Source organism: Parambassis ranga, chromosome 8 (assembly GCF_900634625.1).
Source record: "Parambassis ranga chromosome 8, fParRan2.1, whole genome shotgun sequence".
Taxonomy (NCBI): Eukaryota; Metazoa; Chordata; class Actinopteri; family Ambassidae; genus Parambassis; species Parambassis ranga.
The window spans coordinates 5,484,900-5,506,293 of NC_041029.1; the positions used below are offsets into that span (position 1 = coordinate 5,484,900).

Here is a 21,394-nt window from a genome sequence, read left to right on the forward strand (position 1 = left end):
TGAGTGTCGCAACGGAAAATGTGACCGTGTGCGGGAAAGGCAAACGTTAGAGCAAAGGTCCACTTTTCAGCAGAGTACACGGACAACTGTCTGCAAGTTTACCCACAGTACGCGACAGTCAGCGTGTGAGTTTTTACATTTATAATCTATTATAGCTTTGTACGTGTCAGTGTGGTGTCACTAAAGGTTTATTAATCTTAATCTTAATCTAACTGTTGTCCTGAACGCTTGGTGCTGTGTTAGAGGAGACGTGTTGTGTCTCCGTGGGTTTGTTGTGTGTTGTGCATTATTGTACCGGTCAGAAACTCAAAGAGCAAGCCCACATTTAATCCCACATTTAATCCCACAGAGACTAAGACTGACTTCAGCTTTTAGTTTTTGGGAAGCTAGGCTAATTTGTTTCGTTCCTTATTTATTACTGGGGTCCTTAAATGAGCACAGAGGTGTCGCTAACTGTAACAAACTGTGTTAATAAGTTGTGTGCAGGCAGTTGTATTTTAACTGACACCTACTGACGCCTGTTGTAGCTGTTTCCTCAAACTTCATGTTAGCTGGCAGCGCATCCATGCAAAGCAGGGGGACTTTAGCACCGGACACTTCCGGTTTCTTCAAAGCCGCCACCAAACTGTTTATGTGCAGCAGTAGTACTAGTGTATTTGATGTTCCTCCATGTGCTTGTTCTGTACTCAGACTACATTCATGGTTCATACTAGTGTTCAGTTCAAACGCACCTGCACGAGTTATAATCAAGATTTTGACAGCTAAGCTTTATCTGGTCTATTAAAAAAGCTGTGTATGGTCCTGTTGTGAAGTGTTTGCCAGCTTCTGTTATTAGGTCCAAAGATCGAATGAAGATTTGAGCCAAAGACGGGTTTTGCTGCTGCTGTCCAGCAGATGGCGCCTCATCAGTTCAGACTAGGATTCAGAGCTATGTGTGAATTTTATTGTTGACAAACTGCTGTCCAGAGGACTGTTTGAACAGCTCCGGGAAGATCTTTGTTTGTTTCCTTATCACTGTATTATCACTATCACATGTGGCCTAAATGGACTCTCCTGTTTTGTGGGATAAAACTCTCTGATTCTTTTTCTTTTACTTGCTTTATTTCTACATAATTCTGTTTTGGTGCTTGTGTCATTGCTGAAACACGATAAAGTCCTCCTCTGTTGCTGTGAGAGTGTTATGTTGTGTCAAGTCCTCTGAGACGAACCAATTGGACCTGAACTTCTCTCACTGTAATCTTTTTTTCCTGTATTAGTTTATTAAAGGCCAAATTAAGAGGTAATGAGGTTCTTATCGGTGTGATTAGCCTTGATCTGGATTTGGTCGAAAAGTAGATTTGATACAGTAATATGACTGGTGAATGAAGCACAGAGGGGGGAGCATTGTTAGTGGTAGTAAAGGATCCTTGATTATTGATTTTAGAGTATGCTATCTTACCTTAAACTCTCTTTTGATCAGAATCCTCTCTTGGTTTGCCATATACTATGAGCTGCTCATTGTTTGCATCATCTTTTGTGCTCCAGCAGCCGACTGTAGTTTAAATCTGACTCTTTTAACACAGGAGCTTTATATCTAAGCCTATTCATATTAAAATATGCACGTTAAAACTTACATTAAACACTTCTGATAGGTGCGATACTCACACCACAGTGTACAATAAATTATTTATTTAGTTTTTGATGCACTATGGACAGTTTATAAACCTGTTTATAAAATTTCTACCTCCACTCACCTGTGCAATAACTGTTAATATGTAAACTGTTTATAATGTATATATCTTTTATTGGTAGTCTATTTTATAATGTATATATAACTTATCCCTTGCTGTCTGTATGCCGTTGCAAAAAATGCAATTTCCCCATTGTGGGACTAATAAAGGTTTCTTAATCTTAATCTTAATCTTAATTGTGTCCATACCAACTAGTTTTCATGAGTGTTGATGTCATTTCACCACAGAAAAACACTATCATGTTTTTATTCTGCTGCATTATAGTACAGATGTTTATTAGCATTCTAATGTAAATGTTTAATAATGTATTTTTTTCCCTGGGTTGGTTAAACTGAAAGGGTGCAGAACTGAGACAGGATACCAGGCGTTATGGTAACTGAGATGATGGGATTAATAATCCTGACTGAAGTCCCCTCTAGCGGTTGAATTTAGACAATAGTGTGAGACGGGTCCTGTCAGTGCATGGATCACCAGCAGCAGCCCTGGGGCCGCCGTTGCAGTGCCGCTGTCCTCCAATAGATTTGAAGTGTGCGCTCAGGCCTGGAAGTGGGAGGACCAGCACGGCAGCGATCCTTCTGGCTTTGTTACGCCCGGGAAGCCATTTTGGAAATCTGCTTGTCGTGCACTAGCATAACAGTCACTAGCTGCTTGTAAACTTTTGTGTCTTTCTACGTGGAAATAACGTGCAGGATCTGTGGTTCCGCAGCATTAATTAACTGTTGAGGTCCCGCGCGTCGGGACGCTGGCAGAAGTTCGCTCTTCGTCCCTGATCGTAATACGTGGATCTGGTTCCTTTTGGATTACGCTCTTAGAGAATAATAACATACATGGACTGTAACCACGCGGGCAAGTTGACATGCTCTTACTAATGCCACCTGCTACCTACTCGTTTCATGCGTGACTCTGTGTGTGTCTGTGTGTGTGTGTGTGTGTGTGTGTGTGTGTGTGTGTTATATTCTGTCTTTGCTGCGCTCCTTTACCAACAACTGTTTTGACAGCTAACGCAGTCTCAGGCCTGATTTGTTGGGTCATTTTTACACACCTGCGACACCACCTGATATTAAACGTGTTGTCCAATATTAGTAGCAGGTAATAAATGCATGATTTGATTGAGAAGTGTTAAAACATTAATGTTCAGTGCAGAATAATGTAAGTGCGTCGCTGCATGTAAGTCAGTGCTTTCTGGGTGACGACGGTGTTGCCTAAATACATCCAGCGTCTAAATTTAGCACTGGGCAGTGGGAGAATGTAACGGGGCTTGCGTCATTTGACCGGACTCTATCTGCAGATTACTATTGCAGTACGTTTGATCAGGTCTGTGAGGCTAATGAGACAGTTGGACCAGTCGCAGGACTCCACTGTCTGCCCTGCTCGTCGCAGGTGGTTTGCGTAAAAGAGGCAGCAAGCAGACGTGTGACGTGAGTTTTTGAAGGATGTTATTGTTCAGTCTGTCTCCTGAATGATGAGCTCAAGGACTAATTGCCTCATTGAAAGTTTCACTGATAACATTTATTGCTCTTTAATTTATTTAGGATGTGGTGTAATCACAGGACGTGGTGTAGGAGAGGTGTAGCCCGGTGGATTCAATGTCTTGAGTCTGATTTTTCATTTTTAGAATGCCCACATTCAGCACTTGCCTCATGATTCACTGCACCACTTGACATGTTGGGGGAAAAAACTAATCCTGGCTGAATTCAAGTAGTCCCCTTGGCTTTTGGGTATTTGTTTCTGTTTATCCCTCTTCTCGGCTCGGAGACTTGGAGTCGGATTTAATAGATGATTAAGATTATGTGTTGAGATTTTGTTGGTGGATTTCAGTAAAAGCCATCTGTATTTTTTCTGCTGATTTGATTAAAATAATGAGTGTAAGTTTGAGTAGCGGCCCAGTGGCTAGTCAGCACCAATCAAGTAGATGCTGTTTTTGAATTAATTATGTCTCATGGAGCAGGTTTAAACTGTTAATAAACATGTTTATAACCATGACATTAATTTGTTTAGTTCTGGATAATATTTGTTTCTGATGTTCACATAGATATCAGTACATGAAGCTTAAAGTGATGCAAAGGAGTACAGAAATAATTGTTTTTGAAAGGTGCAGTTTGCTATTATTGCTGCTCATGGTATTTTGCTTATCCTTATTTATCCTACAAAACAAGATGTGTCATTACAACATCTGCAGCTACATCCTTGTAAGAAGTAGCTGTCCTCTTAATACTGAACAAAAACATTCTAACTAAAGTAGGATTTTTTTAGGCTACATTAAGGTTAGCTAGTTGTTTCTGGTAACTTCTGTGTGACAGTATTTGCATAGAGTGTTTTCACACTACAGGTTTCACTGTGAGAAGCTCAACCTCTCAGGCCAGTTGCTTCCCACCCATTGCCTAAAAACAGCCCCACCCCTTGCCGTTTTACTGGGTTTCATAATACCAAGCTTACTCAAGCAGGCACTGTGGGAGTAGCTGTCCGGGTGAGGAGTCTGCGTAACACGAAGGGAAAGAGGATCGTCATTCTCTCTGTCCTGTCTCCACTAGCCGTTCTTACCAGTGGCTGCCTGCCTGTTTCTGACCAGAGGAGAAGAGACGAGACATTCGTTACAGCCTCACTGGTGTCCGTAGCCTTCGTCAACACCCAGCTTGAGCCAGCATGCAAGAAGAGGTTGGCTAACTCTCAAGCACAGGCAAAACCACAGTAGCATTGTTGTGTTATTGAGGAAAAGGAATGTCCAGCAGCTCTCCTTAGGGCTTGCCATTGCCAGGCTTTCTGACTTTATTGTAAAGCGCAGCACTAACTGGTTGTTGTGTGTTTTTTGGAGAGGACCCCAGTGAATAGTGCTAGAAATGATGTAGTAAGAGGCTGGGACTTTACCATTGCTGGATTATTATTTGTGTAGAAGCAGTTCTACATCTTTAAAATGTTGTTAAAGGGTGGCAAAACTTGAGCTCTGTGGAAGAACTCATTTCTTTTCAAGAGACAGACTGAACAAGGCAGTGCATGCTTTTGTGTGTGTATGTGTGTGCGTTGAAATTAGTTTGTTCTTGTTATTCTCCTCCACTGTGTCAGCTTTGGCTAAGAGTTCTGTCCCTTGCATCCTGACTCTTGCAGTCTGAACAAAGAAGAATGACCATGGATTTTTCCCATCTGCACACATACACACCACCACAGTGTGCTCCAGAGAACACCGGCTATACTTACTCTCTCAGGTGAGCTGTGATATGCTGAATGCAGTGTCAGACAGACTCGGTGCATTTCAGCTGCAACGTGCATGTCATTTGTGGCCTCAGGAAGCACAGAGTTAATATTCTTGATGTTAGTGTCGTGCTTGTGCTTATGAACAGAGCATGATATTGAGTGATATCAAACTTAATACTATTATTGTTGGTTTCTTAACTGCCATATCACCCTTTTACATGCATCTCTGCTTGTGTGCGTGCTGCTTTGGCAGACAAACCTTCTAACAACAATGCACCCACTACATAGGATGCAGCTTGCTTTTGATGAGGTTGTGGTTTTCTTTATCTGGTGTAGATTTGTGATAATTATCTTGCATTTGAAATATATTGGAAATACATTGTTGTTTTTTGAGTTTAAAAATCAGTAACTCCCTCTAAAAATACCCTGTGGTTGTGGTTTCGATGAGTCAGCCTCATGATTCAGCTGGGCTGTTTCTTCGTTTGCTTAGTGGGAAATTAGGAAGACTTGCACAGGGTAAAAACGTAAAATGTACCAAAGATTTATCTATATATTATGAGTATGTCAAAAGAAGAATCGCAGTCGGTGTTCAGATGTATCGTTGGAAATAAATACTGTAGCTTTCCAGCACCATCCTCTACTCATTGTTTCTTCAGTTGCTTTCATATGCTTTAGGCGTGTTCAACATTTCACCAGGAAAGGTCTCTGCATGTGCAAAAATGTTGGTGTCTTTAGCGGTGCGTTGTTGCTGTCAGCAGCTGTCAGCATAGAGAGTGGCATTAGGGCGTGTAGGCCGTAGAAATGAAACATCACTTTCCCCTGTGCTTTGCCTACTTTGACGTTTAGGAGCAGAAACTTGCATATTTTCTGTAAGAATTCAGAAGTGTCTCGTAAAGTCAAGTTAGAACAAGGCCTCTCATTACAGCTGGGTCTTGCAGAATGTGCTGTGCGTGCATGTATTTTTCTCCCCACTTACCTTAACAAATTCAGGCTGCAGTCTCCTTATGTGTTGCATTCTAATTATATTAGTTGTGTTCTATATCTCGTTTGTCAGCTGCAGGTGGGTTTTGTCTATCTTTGCATTATAGCACAAAGATGCTTTTACATTAGCAGTTTGAAATCCAGTCTTAGTAACAGGTCCTGTGAGTCACCCCGTGGACTGGGGCAAAATAAGATGAATGCATAAAAGCTTGCCTGACACCCCACTGGAATCTGCCAGGTAGACTGAAAGACTGGAACAAGCTAATCGTGTTCTTTTGAATGCAGTCAGCTGAGATGCTATTAATGAACCACACAGTCACAACCGTGGCCCTGATCCCAGGATTAGACTAATAGTTTATGCTTCTTGACTAACTAGTTGAAAGAACTGTGGTTTTCATTAGCCTGTGTATACTGCAACTGAGAGTCTGATAAGTCTTAATTCTCATGAGAAACAAACTTGATGGAAGGTAAATTAGCTGAGCTGAATACAGTGAGATCTCTTGGTCTCATATAATGAATTAACTAGTAAATATATTTAAAGCTTCCACTGATTGTGTTCAGACTTTAGAAGCTGGCTGTGTGTGGTATGTGTGTGGGCATAGGCTACAGTGAACACAAGAGCACAGTGAAGAGACAAACAGGGTCAGGTGACAGAAACCGTTGGCCCATCTGTTGTAAAAACTCAAAAGAGCAGTGACAAGTTTTGTGGCACTGAAAAGTCCAAGAGAAAGAACAATGAAGGCATGCTCCCCCTCTCTTGATTCACTGAGCTCTGCAGAGCCTCCACCATACCAGGGACTACCAACCGTAATTCTAAATGCATGGGGAGAAACAATATATTTTTATTAGAGCATGATACTGTAACATACTACTTGTGGGACTGAATGGTGAACTTTTTTTTTTTTTACTGGCACTCTGGCCTATCTGCATCAGATAAAATCGGTCTAGATATTTCAAGATGAATCTTTGTGGTTAACATCTTGAAAGTCTAACGTATGTTACACTCAGTGACTGAGAATGTGGCTGCACCTTCTCCAGAGAAACAGGCTGACTACACCCAAGAAAGCAGGTGTGTCTTGTCTTTAATCATGCAGTCAGGTTCTTCATATTTTATGATGATGGAAGTGGGTCAGTGGGGCCGCTGAGTGGAATGTCTTTTTTCTCCCTTCATAGATGATAGTTAAACTGACAGTTGTAAGTAGCAGTTTTGGTGAAGTTATTTTATATGGTATTTCCTTTCTCCAAAATAGTAACAGAAAAGTAGCTGATAAAAGAATTCAAGATAAAGACGTACTAGAGGAATGCTTGCAAACTGCTATAGTACAACAAATTTAAATGCAATTGCATGTGTTTTTCTTGCTTTATGCTTTTGTATCAGACTTTAAAATAAATGTTAGAGAGCGTATCATGCACAGATGGTAATTTCAGACTTGCATGTGTGTGTCAACAATACAAGGTTCAGTGTTGCAACGAAAGCCAGCGTGAGCTGAGTGCCAGCCGGGCAGTTGTTGTTCACTCTGCCGTCACAGTTGTTTTGACATGTGGCCATGCTGTGTTCTGTTACATGCACTACTGGTCAAGAGCCAAGCAAACGACAGCAGCTGGATTTTGAAGACGTAGCCTGTACCATGCTTATTTATTGCAAGCATTGCATGAACAGTTGGCTCATCTGTGATATAGTATTTGTCTTTGGATGTGGTGTATGTCCAGTCCAGCCTGTGCTCCTGATCACACTCGCTCTAAAGCCAGGGAGCAGTTTAGGATGGTCTCCACAGCAACCAAAGCAACATGAAAGAGCACACTATAGTGCTATAGCGTGGAGAGTGAAAGACACTTTCAGAGAGAGTGTGGGGCAGAAGGGAAGTGCTGTCGGTGGGAGGGAAAATTATGGTGGGCTGGAACGATCATAATCACAGTGCCAAATCCTACCCACCCAGAGATAGTTGGATGGAAATTTGAAGACTCTCTGCTTGGTCCCTCACTCCCCATTGCTTGCCTCCGGTAAATATAGGCCTCAGTGCTTCAAAAGCAATGGCTTTCTCCTCTCTGTGATGGTTAAGGGAAACAACAAGTCAGAATGTGATGTGCACTGATGATACTGTGTCTACAAGGAACAAACTAAGAGGAATATAAACACAGAAAGCTCAATCTTGTCTCATAGTGTAGCAGGGAGGAGGTTTAAGTAAATTGTTGGCAATAAATAAAAATATTTGGTCTGTTTGCCAAATTGCAACAAGTATAAAATGATTTGTTGTTGGCACAGATCTAATCCATGAAGAATTCAGCATGGTGCATTTCAAATCTGCCCAGGCATGCAATCTTTCCAGATAACACATATTGTACTGTTTACAAGAGACATCTATAACACAGGTGTTTAGTTGTGATTGGTCTAAATAGTTCCCTTTAAGTGGCAGTTACATACATCCGTAAGTATTGTTGCATGTAAATAGTTGTTTTAATCTGTTACATGGTTGGACAGTAATCTCTTTACTTACTACGCACACAGTGTGTAAGTAGTAAGTAAACAAAGGTTAGTTTTTTTCAAATAACTTGAATGGCAGTTTTTGCTCTTTCTTAAAGATTAATAAGGGACACTAGTCTGCATCTTATTTTCTTTTGCCTGTGTTCAAATGTTGTTTTGGCTCGCTTCTTTGGGCAAAGTTATTGTAACCACACTTGTGGTTTTGAAACTCAGATTTATAACTCACATGGTTCCTATAATCTCCAAGGTGGTGTGCATGCTTGTCACAGAGAGAGAGAGAGAGAACGAGCAAACAAATGGTAGCCAGTGTGTTGCACTCCTGTGTTGTACCTGATTAAAGAATGTATGAAACGTAACGTAATGAAATATTTTTTTCTTAATATCAACACAAAAACCATTTGCTGTGAGGATGGCAAAGAACAAGAGCATTGTCTTTGCTTGTAAACTGTATTAATACACACATTATGTGTGTATTGCAATTAGAACACACTCTTCACAGACATCCCTAGCAACTGCAGAATGCCATGTGGAAGAATGCCATGTGCCAGTGTAGAGACAGAAAGAGGAAGTACAACCACCCAAAGTGTTGCAAATCCAAACATTACCTTCACACGAAGACCAAATAAAAACTAAATACACACATTTTAATTAGATGTACCACTCACATTTCAGTAGCACACAATAAACACTGTGTTTTGCTTTTGCTTTTGTGAAGGGATTTCATTGTTTTTGCAACATTATGTAAAGCAGGCAGTGTAAGGGCAGCTGGTGTTTATGGTGGTGGTGATCTCCACACTGCCCTGATGTCTCTGGAGCATGTTGATAAGTCAAGGAGCAGACTCTGAAGGGTTGTTTTCACTCCATGGGTAGATACTTTCTCAATGAGGCAAACATTTGTGTATTTACACCTGGATGAATTACTGAGATCCAATCTCCAACTGTAGTTCATCTAGAATATGTGATTCCAGTGTAGTTGTGCAGTAGTGTAATTATTTAAACTTGCTGATAGTGTTGTATCATGACTGCCATACGGCATGCTTGTTGTTGTTTTGCAGTATATTATTTGCTAGTAAAGTGTGTATTGTATGAAAGTTTGGCTTTGTGCGTTGAATATGGGATGAAGTTCAAAGCTTGCAGAGAGAAGTTACAGGAAACAGGATGGACACATCTTCTTTTTCTGTCTCTGCAAGTGTGTCTTCTTCACTTGTTTCTGAAAGCACAATGTCCATCTCTATTTATATCCCTGATGTGGGCCGTGGGAGCTGCCTGGGAGAGAGTAGCACACGGATCAATTTGAATACTCAGAACAAGTAAAAAGGGTTTAAAAAATAAAGGTTGTTTACAGTTTCTGATCAGATGTTGTTGTTACATTTTAAAAATAAGGGGGCTATTGCACCTTCATACAAGGTTTGTTTTGTAAAAATCAAATGGAGGTTTTCTTCTCTTTGTGTTGTTAAAATAAACACTGTGTAAAAGTGTGATGTAGTGCAGAAGGTTGTGTTAATGTCTGTACTGGGCTGCAGGCTACACAGACAGACATATTTTCTTTCTCACCACACCTTATCCGCCAATAAAGCTCCCACACCTCAGGCATTTAGTGATGTTACCATGAAATCCTGAATCACATCATAGTGTTGTAAATTAAATTGTGTCTGCAGAAATGAAGACCTATCAGTCAAATTAGGTTTGGGAGCATCTTTGAAGCTGTGAATTGCAACTTTAAGAGTCAGCAATAAAATAATGTCCTTCAGTGCTTTCAGTGTGCACTAGACCTAATGGATTTCTAACAATATATTTGCAAAACCACTGCACAGCCCCACAGCTATTTTCCAGTATTTGAATTTCAAATTTGAATGTAGACATGATGGAAAATGGATTGTGTTGATAACCAGTCCTTCTGTGTCGAAGCATGTGCTGTTTTTTTTTTTCACTCCTCTGCTTAAGACTACAGCCACCAGAGTCATCTGAGTCTCTGTCGTTCTTCTGGTCTAATTGTTTTGTTCATTTTGGCAGGGTATAGCTATTCCTGTCTGTATTGAACACTTGTTTTCAGTGTAAATGTATTGGGATGTTTCACCAGAGTTGGAAGAAGAGCTTTCGAGTAAATCTAGCAGATATGTAAAGTTATGCTTATTTAAATGACAAGGGCTCTAGTGCTGTACAACTGATACTTACATCTTTACTCCTTGACTAATAATTGGCAGCAAAGGCTTCGTCAATTCCAACCAACAGAGGGAAAGGTACTGCCCTGGTCATATGTTCAGAGAGGAGCCAGTTGGATCAGCAGGCAGCAGAGTGAGGATAAAAGCACATAATTGGCTCTCACTGGGAGAGTGTAATCCTCAGGGTTTAAAACCAGAGGGAGGGCCAGGGAGCAACCATCACAATGCATGGGCATGCACACAGGCCTGTCATTGATAACTAATGATGGGTCACGTGTTGCAGTTGTTTCATAAAATGATAATATAAAAGCAAAATAATTAAACATTGAGTTTCCCCAGTGACAGAAAAATGACAGATTTTTAAGTTGACCATTGAAGGCTATGAAGAGAGTAATTGTAAGCAAAAACAAATTAGTATATTTTTTTTAATGATTCCTATAAAGTGTAGTTGCTTTGCCATTTAATGTACACCTGACATTATGTAGTGTTATATAGCGCTTACACTGAATATTTGCAGTCCTGTTGACTGTTAGTCATTTCTGAATGTTGGTCTTGGCTTTGAGCTCCTACTCTGAATGCCAGGTGGGTGTGGCCCTGTGAGTCATAGTAGAACATGGCAACGAACATTCATGGTATGTTTCCACTTACACTTTACAGCCTTGGACTGCAGTGAGAGTAGTATTTTTTTTTTTTCATTTTGCTATCTTAGGAATCTTTGCTTGGTGTATTTTTTTAAACCAGTTCAACTTTCCGAGACACACTGTGCCTCTTCTTTTGTGTTGTTTTCTCTCTCCCTGTTGTGAGTGACTCATTTCCTGTTAGGAACACTGCCTGTTGCAGGAAACTAGACCATCACAGCTCTATAAATGGGCTTTGTTTGTTTTCACATCTTTGAAGTTGTCTTGTTGATGAGGCACAGATCAGGACGAGTGCAATGTATCTCTGTTCCGCATTGATTTCCAAAAGGATTTCCATTCAGCAAATGTAAAACAAATTCCATGCTTTGTTAATAATTGTCGTGCAATACCTCCTTTCATTTTTCTGTCTTTCTGTTCCTCCTACCCTCCCTCATCTCTTTCTCTCTCAGCTCCAGCTATTCCTCAGCAGCTTTAGAGTTTGAGAAGGAGCACCAGATCGCTCCAGTATACGAATCACCAAGGATGTCACGGCGGAGCCTGCGTCTGCAGACGAGTGCCAGTCACTACAACAGCGAGAACCTGGCTGATCACTCCCAGAGCCATAGCAGCAGCTACACTAGCACCAGGAGGGAAACACGGTGAGGCTGGAAAGGGTCACTTGCCTCTGACTCATCTCTCGTGTTGGGTTGTTAATAGAGTGGTAATCACCACGCTACCCAAGTGTCCATTAGGAGTTTATCAGCGTGCTCTAAACATGTAGTTAATTTCCTTTTAAACTAAAACTACACAGCTAGAATGTTTCCCATCTCTGCTGTTCCAGGACACTGCGGAGCAGAAAGCAGCAGTCCAGTTCCAGCACTCTGTCTTTATCCCTGAGCCAAACTCCCACACCGAGGAAAAACCTCTCCTTCTTATCTGCTGCCACACCAGTCAACAGCAGCAGCCACATTCAGGAAGGCATCACCGGGTCTGATGCTTCTCAGCTCAACATCATCCTGGGACAGCCACATCTGCGGCAGCGCACCATCACCACAACCCAAACAACCACAAGAACGTCTGTGGATGGACACTGGGGTCAGTAAAAAAATAAAGATTATATAATACAGAATCATTTCACGCCATGTGTCTTAGTGAATGACTAAATATGTGTTAACATGTTGTAATCCCTCAGGCCAGAGTTCCAGCCACAATTCATCAAGTGTCAATGGCGACGCCAGCACATCGAAGTCCCACTCTTCACTCATTAATGGTTACATCTGCAAAGACTGCTCTTTACACTCACAGAAGAGCAACTCCCTAAACACACGGTGTTCATCATCCTCGTCATCATCTCAAGCTGCAGAACTCTCCACTGATGCCCTCTCTTCTTCATCCTCACCCTTCACCAGGATATACACCAAAGACAGGAGTCAGAGGAACAAGACAGGTGAGCCTGGGTTAAAGGACAACATGTATGTCTTTGTTAAATGTTTATATTAAGAATATAGTATAATTCGTAGCGGTGTCTCTCCCCAGGTTTCCTGATGTCAATGTCTGACATGTGTACGCGCTACAGCAAACAAGCTCTGGCCCCCATAGTGTCCCTAATCACCCTGCTTTTCAACAGTATGCGCTGGTTAGGCTCAAAGGCCAAAAGTCCACCGGGAAAAGGTATACGAACAAGTAACATTCTTAAAACTTCACCCGCCATTCCTTCTTTTTCTTCTTTGGTTTTTCGTCATGGCAGTTTCCATCGTCACTCAGCACAGAGTGAGATTCTCTGTCAGCTGTTGACTGACTACATAAGATTTGTGCAGCTAATTTTAAACCCTTATTTTCCTGCTTACCGTCATTCTGTTTGTCTCTTTATATTTTGCTGTTCTTGCATTTGGGTTGCTCGTCTTTCTGAGGATTTTGGGGGATTTTCTTCCATCATATGCATCAGCTTTTTCATCCTTTAACCATTTTTTATTATGACTATTATAACTATTATGAATATTATTATGACTTTATTATGATTTTTTTTGTGACCCAAACATGCATTTCAAGTAATGGCAGGTATATGGACTGGTGTGTCACTAGGTGTCCTTGCATCGTTTTCGCAATCATTGAGACAAGTGGTGTCCTCCAGTTTGTCGCAACTGTGGCTGTTAAAGCAGTTCACTCTCCACAGGATGGGCTACCCGGCCAATGGCTATGAATTACAAGGTATTTTTTCGTTACTACAGAGGGCAAAGGTCACAGCTCCTGATGTCTTCTGCCGCCCTTCATCTGAAACTCTTTTCTGTCACAGTTTCTCTCCTTCCTGTGTTCCTGCTTTTTTGTTAAGGGATAAAGAGACTTCCTGTTTGTTTTGAAGCAGGATTGACTCAAATAATCTGTTTTATCTCTCTAGTTCTCTTTTTATCTCTTCTCTGCCTCCCCCCAGCTTTCACTTTCACATGTATGCCTTTTATTTCTGGAGTAGGAAGTATACTAGGAACCAAAGCCAATCCACGTGATGCATTACGTTTTTAGTTCATTAGCTCTCATGTTTAAGGGAATTGCTCTCAAGCAGAAGTCACGGGACCCACGAGTGTCCCATCTCTTGATTATATACTGTACTTTCCAACTTCCTCAGTAAACAAAAAGTTGTGTTAGCTTGCACCTAAAGTACCACTTGGCTGTTTTAATTCACACAAGGGCTTAGCATTATTTCTGGCATACTGCAGAGTTTCACTACCTTTATTCATCTTCTTTCTAGCAGTTCTCACTGTTATTTTTCTTGCTTCCATATTCCTCCAGAAGTGAGGCTCCACACCTCTCACTGTGGTGTTCTTCTTATCCTAATGTTGTGATGCTGACAAGAAAGTTGTTTTGTTGTGCAAATGTATAATACATGTGTTAAATGTTTGTATGTTGCAGCTCACTCAAGTTTCTGTGGAAGCATGAATGTGAAGGATCTGGAGACTGAAGATGCATCACATCTTAATCTCAATGGTTCCCTGTGTAAGCAGACACACACACACACACACACAGCAGGCGCATGTTCTCCTCCCCCTCAGTACATGTTTTGTTGCATGTGATTGACAAAGTTAATAATATGCGTGACCTGTGTCAAGATCAGCGAGCAAAGGTTGTGTGAACTGCTTTAACTAGCCAGTAGCCTGTGACCGTAGTGACCTGGCTTCTGTTTCACTTAGGTTTCAACCACAGGCTTATTTCAGGAGTCCACAGCAAACCCATTTAAAGTTGTTTTTTTTTCTTATCATATACACTGCTAACATTGCAATGTGCATGCTGGTGGCTTACTTGTTTTGTTTTTTTCCATATAATTTATTGATTGTTTCATTGTAATCTGTTCTGCTTTGATAATTTGCAATATTGTGTTGTAATATGTCCAAGTTGATTTGCACATTTGTTTATGTACATTCTGCTTGCCTGCTTGCCATCATTTTGGCACACACAGGTGATGACTGTAAAGGGAAGCAGCACTCTGAAACACACACCGTCCTCCTCACACAGTCCTCCAGGGCTGGGCGCCTGGTGGGGGCGCTGTGGTGCGTCCTAGTTTATGCAGGTTAACATACACTTCTCCTAATGATGATGTCACAGTGTAAATACACTTGTTAAAGAGTGTATGTTTAAGTTTAACATGTCTATAGCTTTGTAAGAACAGACCATAAGGATTTCCTCTTGTACCCTGTCTTCCAGGTTACTGCCTCCTCCAGCCAGGTTACTGTGTGATGAGAGCCGGCAAAGCGTTAGCATCTGGTGTTGGGACAGCAGCACAGAGACTGCTCACACTCTTCTGGATGCTTGTGTCAGCTCCAGGTTGGTGACCCTGTTGTTTTGGTATTTGTGTTCATCCTTTCTTTGGGACCATGGTTTTATCGCATTCTCCTTTTCTGTGTTTCTATATTTCTGTTTCTGCTCAGTGAAAGCAGGCAGGGGACTTCTGTGGTTTCTTGCAACAGGATGGTACCAGCTGGTGTCTCTCATGTCTCTCCTCAATGTCTTCTTTTTAACACGGTAAGTGGCCTCCATTATCTTTATGAAACATAGAAGAACAGATATTTATGTAATAAACCACTGTAACATCAACTATGGGACATAAAAAAGCCCAAAAATCAATAAAAGGCAGCAAAGTTGATCTGTTGAGCACAGCATTGGTTTTTATTTCCTTCCCTCTCCATCTGGAGAAGGCACATTCCCTGTTTCTGTCGTGCCTTCAGGTCAGATTCCCTTTGCACATTTTTGTCCTACCTTCCGGATATTTGAGGTGTGCTTGTATTTCATAACACAGATGTGGTGAAGTTCTGTTCACTTTATGTATCTGCTGTTCACTACCTGGGTTGAGAGTTTCCCAGACACAAAGTGCACATTTGAAGTGGATGCACACACAGCAGGGAGAGGAGAGGGCAGAGGAGTAAACTGTAATTGACTGTGACAGTGATCATGGCTGAGTTGTTTAGGGTTGATGGTACATTTGTAATGCAGAGTCAAAGGAATGTTATTTGACACCTGTTTGTTTTTGCAGTAAAATTTACATCATGTTTTTCTGTCAGTTGTGCGTTTTGTCTAATATATCTGGGTGGCAATGTGTTTCAGATGCCTTCCCAAACTCTGGAAGCTCCTGTGGCTCCTTTTGCCCCTCTTGCTCCTGCTCGGTGAGTGTGTGGGAACTTGATGTACTCCATTCCTCTGTCACAGATGTAACCCATTTAGTGAGCACATGGGGAGCAAAATCAATCTGTAGTGAAGCAGTAGATATTATAACCAGCACAGGTCCCCAGGGTGTGCTGGAAAAAACTAGGACCAGATTCAGGTCATCTTCGCTGCAGTTCACACATATATACAACATAAAAAACAGAAACACACTTGATGTTTGTTTACTGTGTTTATTGGAGAAACTGAATGATTAGATGTCTACAGTTGAGTTTAAACTTGAGAAGGGTTTAATTCCTCTCTCTGTCTTCTGTATATGCAGCTTTATGGTTATGGGGTCCGTCCATTACTACCCTGCTTGTCTACCTCCCAGCCATAAACTTCACAGAGTGGCGTCCTGTGTCTCAATTCACCCTCTTGTCCAAACTGGACCCAGTTCCTGTTTCTGTTCCTGCTCCTGTACCTGAGAGTCAGCTGGACCACACCCCTGCCACACCAGTCTCACAGGCGCCGGTAAGAGAAAAACCATAAAGCCTTATTAGAAAGCACTGAGACGGAGTGTTAATTCCTTTCTACGCTTTTTGTGTTTTGTTCACTTCCAGCCAATCCTTCCCCCTGCTGCAGTCTCTAGTGTGGACTTGGAGCGTCTCGAACGTGTTGAGAATCAGCTAGTTTTGTTGTGGGAACGAGTGCAACAGGACAATGAGAAGCAGGAACAGCGTCACGGTGATGTTCTAGGTCTCTACAGCATCCTGAAGGAGCAGCTCCACACTCAGACCGACAGGGAGAGCCTGGGAGTGTGGGTATCCTCGCTCCTGGAGCAGAGACTTGGTGTGCTGCGAGGAGAGCTTGAGCAGGAGAGAGCACACACTGCACAGGTAGGACGAGCGCATATTGGGAGTTACAAAGGAATTTTTTTGTTTCGTTAGGATATAAAAATATACAGAAAATTTTTATTCTCTTGCAGAATGTGGATCAGCAGAAAATGAACCAAGAGAGTCACACAGCACGACTGGTGAATTTAGAATTGCTCCTCAATGAGCTGGCAGTCAAGACTGAGGTATGTAGAGCAGGTTCACTGAAAAGACACCCTGCAAATGCAGTGTGGTGTGTTCATAGCTGTAGTGTGATTCTAAAAAATGTATTACTCTAAAAGCTAAAGGAGCACTTCTTCCTTGATCGCCCAGCTTTCCTTATGAGGCTGATAACGAGGCTGATCAAAATAATGAGTTTTCTGTTCTCTTCTTTTCTTTGCTGCCTCTGGTCATGCCTGTATGTATATGTGTTTGCAGGAGGTGCAGCAGAAGCAGCAGCAGTTTGAGCATGAGAAGGAGGAAAGAGAGAAAGAGGCTGCCACTCCAGCCGTGGACACAGCTCCTGTCAGGTAAACCTATAAATGTGGACCGATGTTTTTCTAAGTAATGTTGCAAAAGCTCACATATGGTTTCTGTTTTTCGCTCAGTGTGGGCGTGAAGCAGGAGGACCACGATGCTCTGCTAACAGAGGTGCAGAGACTTGAGTTAGAGCTGGCTAAAATCAGACAGGAGCTGCAGGGTGTTGCGGGATGCAAGGGCAGGTGTGAGCAGCTAGACACTCTGCAGGAGACGGTAAGTTACATCTGTATTAATGTTTGAGTTAAATTGGTTCAGTCTTTTATGTGATGCTCTGGACATTAACGTTTTAATCCATTGTATACCTGTGTATCCCTTCCTCAGATTTCAGCCCAGGTGTCCTCCCAGGTGTCCTCCCAAGTGCGTAAAGAGTTGCAGGCTCTGTTCTATGGCAGCGGTGCATCAGGAGACGAGCAGGGGGAGGTGCCCGAGTCCCTGGTCCTTTGGCTGTCCCAGCGGTTCGTGAGCTCACCTGACCTGCAGGCTGCACTGGCCTCACTGGAACTGAAAATGTTGAGAAACATATCACAGCAGCTGGAGCACAACCGGGCTGAGACACTGGGCGAGGCTGAGTCCCAAGCCAAGACCCTCGTTCAGACAATAACTGGAACTGTCCAGCATGCTTCTGCATCGGAGGGACTGACAGAAGAGGTAATGGATTATCACAGTCAGGTGGATTTAGATCTGGAGCATATAATCTAAGTTTAGCTCTTGAAATGTATTTTGCTGCCATGTTTGTGTAATATTAACCTATTGTGTTGTGTCTACCCCAGCATGTAAAGCTGATTGTCCAGAATGCTCTGAAGCTCTACTCTCAGGATCGAACAGGCCTGGTGGACTACGCCCTGGAGTCTGGAGGTAAGAAGGAGCCTTCATAGAAGTCAGCAGTTAACTCTATAGTGAAAGTTGCAAGGGATTAACAGGCGAGCTGCTCCATAATTTACTGTATGTCTGTTACACAACAAGGGGAAAGTCATTAACAGGCTTGAGGATGACCGGGTATTAATGGCAAATGCTCAGACCTTATTGTCTGCTGTGTCACTGAGCAGACCGTTGTCTTGTATGCACAATAGAACAGACCAAGGAAACGTATCAGAAAACATAAGGGATTTTTAGAATTTATCTGCCTAAAGAAAAATAAATCTCAAAAAATAAATCTCAAAGCAGATTTTGTTTGTTTGTTTTTATTATTATTAATGTTGAGGGTACTCGAAGGGAATAGTGTATTATTGCTGGAGGATGAAAAAAATACTCGTGAAGTATAAGTGAGCATTTTTCTGTTTGAAGATGCTGGCTCAAGGTTAGTTTACCTGCTGCAAGCAGTTAACTCAACAGTCAGTGAGTTGTATTTATGGTTAATAACAATGAAGAACCATGCTTTGAATAGAATGAAACAAAAATTGTAATTTTGATGAATAAAACCAGCTCACAAACGATTTTAAGCAGCAATCTGTTGCACAGAGCCACACATATACACATGGTCTCAGCTTTGTTTTATGACGAGCTCTCCCTCTGGATTCCTCTTCAGGTGGCAGCATCCTCAGTACCCGCTGCTCTGAGACCTACGAGACCAAGACGGCCCTGATGAGCCTATTTGGCCTGCCGCTTTGGTACTTCTCCCAGTCTCCACGTGTTGTCATCCAGGTGAGTCTTACTGTAACATGTCCGAGAAAGGAACACTTCCCTGATGTTGTGCACCATCTTAAAGTCCTGTCTTCTTGTTTCTCTGTCAGCCTGATGTTTATCCCGGGAACTGCTGGGCCTTTAAAGGCTCTCAGGGCTATCTGGTGATCCGGCTCTCCCTGAGAATCCTGCCCACATCTTTCTGCCTGGAGCACATCCCCAAGGCCCTGTCCCCAACAGGAAACATCACCAGTGCCCCACGCGACTTCACTGTCTTTGTAAGAAATATACTGACATAAAGCCCTGTTAATCACATAAAAGTACTGATGATTAAGGCCTGTTCTGTTTTTCATGTACAGGGTCTAGAAGATGAGTACCAGGAAGAAGGAAAGCTGTTGGGGCACTACACGTATGAGGAAGATGGGGAGTCTCTTCAAACGTTCCCTGTTAAGGTAACTTTTTAAGGTATTATAGAATAATCCCCTCGCTGCCTGCACTTTCTAAATATTTCCTCTCCTGTCTTTCAGGAGCAAAATGACAAGACGTTCCAGATCATCGAGGTGCGGGTGCTGTCAAACTGGGGTCACCCAGAATATACCTGCCTGTACCGCTTCAGAGTCCATGGAGAACCCCGCCCTCAGTGAATCACCCCCCTCCACACACAGCACACCACCTATCTACAAATAGCTTTCGCCAACTTCCTAAACACAGACGGGATTCTGCACTACTTTTTGGACGTTTTTTCGTATGAAAAAATACATGAAGACACACGGGCTGTGGATTATTACAGCGACGTTCTCAGACTGAAACATGAACATGTGTTTTTGTATTATAGAGAGAATCACAGGACAGACTGACAAGGACTGCAGAAGTGAAGCAGAACCACAGAAGAAGCTGAAAGTCCCCCTTTTTTTTATTAAAGGTCTCTTGCACTGAATCAGCCCAGACCAACAAATTCACCCCACCTCTACAAGGAACGTCGACACATAAAATGGGCGGGGCTTACAGACTCATCTCCACCATTTCTTCACACACTATCTAATTTTGTTTCTCATTACGTTTTATTTGACCATTTTCAGGGTAAAGGCCACTGCACATTTGCCTGAGACGATGTCCAGGCACTCCCTTTTGTTGCTGTCAACATATGTTAGATCGACTACATCCTTGGCGTGGCTTCATGCTTTCACATAGCCATAACTAAAAACTTTATTTTGAACTGAACATGCTGCCTATGGACAAGCTCTGAATGTTTTCTCAAGTGGAGGCTTGATGCAAGTTTCCTTTAACTCCACAGCAACACTATAAAACCACTGACCTGAGCTCTGTGTGGCTCAACTATTAGGAGGATGGACTAAAGGATCACAGCTTAGCATGTCACTTTTCTGGAAGCATACCCTGCATTATGGATTTACCAGAGAGTGCACGTGTCCTCTCTGAACGTCCTTTGCCTGGATGTCAAATTACCAATCTTTATTTAAAGCAGATTAATATAAACTCTAATCCTGTAGACACAACGTGCGTTTTCTCTTCTGTCTGTACTGAGACGTGATCCGATGTCTCCTCCCCCCCAGCTCGGTTAAATGTCCTCCTGACATGGACTCCCACTAAACCCTGAAGGAATGTAATCTGTATATTTCATTGTTCATAGACGGTCCTTTATAATATCTACTTTTATCAGTGTTGCTTTATAAAAAAAAATAATCATCCTGTCGTCATTATTGTATTACCATTATTTCTACTGTTACTCATTGTGTTTGCTTGTTTTCTTGTTTTATTTTTGGGAGGGTTGTTGTCGATAATATCAAAGGACGCACTGCAGCAACTTGTTAGACAAATGTTTGTGGCACGGGTCTCACAGGAATAATTTGTTGAAAAGCAGGGGTGTGTTGTGGGTTTTGGTTTGGTTGGGTTTGGGTAAGTCTAAAAGGTTATGTGTAAAAACGTTTTGTTCACAATCTTATTTATTAACAAGTCAGTTAGTGGCTGCAAGATATGATGAGTTACAGCGATGTATATTTTGTCAAAAAGCTGTTCAGTGCATTTTGGAAACATCATGGGACATTTTTTAAGATAAATGGCTATTTTGTTCAGTCATAAAATGACTTAACTGCTTTGGAATGTATTCCAATAAAGACTTTAATTTTGAAGAAACGTATTGAGTCAGGCATCAGGGTTGAGCTTTGACATCAGTTATGTAGAGTCATTGTGGAATTAACATCCTAAACACTAAATCTGAGATGCCGAAGTGAAACGAGGGTCCCTCAAAGACTGTACACTTTATGCAACCAGTTCTTAAGAAGCCCTTTAGCACCACGTAAGACTCTATTTTATAGTATACTGCAGTTTTGGACCTGGTGTCTGTGGTGACATTCTCACCTTTGCTTTCTGCTAAGAAAGCTGAAGAGCAGGCTGTAGCAGTTTGGAGTGTTGTTGGGCCCACATGAGAAGCTTCCAAGAAAGGTTTCTGATCCTCCAAACCCTGCATTCAGTGAAAGGATTACTGATGTTACTCATGTTCAAAGCAAAAAATACAGATTTAGGGTAAAGGTAATTAGTACAAAGTATCAATGGT

General features: G+C 42.0%; 1 protein-coding gene across 10 annotated transcripts; it reads left to right on the forward strand.

The window, feature by feature from the left end:
* The first annotated feature begins 14 nt into the window (after nucleotides 1–14).
* sun1b (Sad1 and UNC84 domain containing 1b) lies at nucleotides 15–20,969 on the forward strand. 10 transcript variants are annotated; one of them, XM_028412495.1, is made up of 24 exons: nucleotides 3,032–3,148; nucleotides 4,262–4,385; nucleotides 4,833–4,930; nucleotides 11,632–11,820; nucleotides 12,003–12,256; nucleotides 12,354–12,608; nucleotides 12,698–12,832; nucleotides 13,244–13,369; nucleotides 14,066–14,149; nucleotides 14,610–14,720; nucleotides 14,855–14,974; nucleotides 15,079–15,172; nucleotides 15,752–15,810; nucleotides 16,131–16,321; nucleotides 16,411–16,686; nucleotides 16,776–16,868; nucleotides 17,101–17,192; nucleotides 17,271–17,415; nucleotides 17,524–17,850; nucleotides 17,973–18,057; nucleotides 18,728–18,843; nucleotides 18,933–19,100; nucleotides 19,182–19,274; nucleotides 19,350–20,969. In XM_028412495.1, exons 2-24 carry the CDS (start codon nucleotides 4,374–4,376, stop codon nucleotides 19,464–19,466), a joined length of 3,240 nt encoding a protein of 1,079 aa, XP_028268296.1. In that variant the 5' UTR covers nucleotides 3,032–3,148; nucleotides 4,262–4,373; the 3' UTR covers nucleotides 19,467–20,969. The 10 variants fall into 10 exon arrangements, with proteins under 10 accessions (XP_028268303.1, XP_028268300.1, XP_028268298.1 ...); XM_028412499.1 differs by lacking the exons at nucleotides 3,032–3,148; nucleotides 4,262–4,385 and adding an exon at nucleotides 39–125; XM_028412497.1 differs by lacking the exons at nucleotides 3,032–3,148; nucleotides 4,262–4,385 and adding an exon at nucleotides 2,284–2,576.
* The last annotated feature ends 425 nt before the right edge of the window (nucleotides 20,970–21,394 follow it).

What these genes read in the sequence shown, in the direction of transcription:
- sun1b (XM_028412495.1), top strand. An exon ending in AGCTGGCAGTCAAGACTGAG is followed by an intron (nt 16,869 to 17,100) that starts GTATGTAGAGCA and finishes ATGTGTTTGCAG; the next exon opens with GAGGTGCAGCAGAAGCAGCA. An exon ending in CACGCGACTTCACTGTCTTT is followed by an intron (nt 19,101 to 19,181) that starts GTAAGAAATATA and finishes TTTCATGTACAG; the next exon opens with GGTCTAGAAGATGAGTACCA.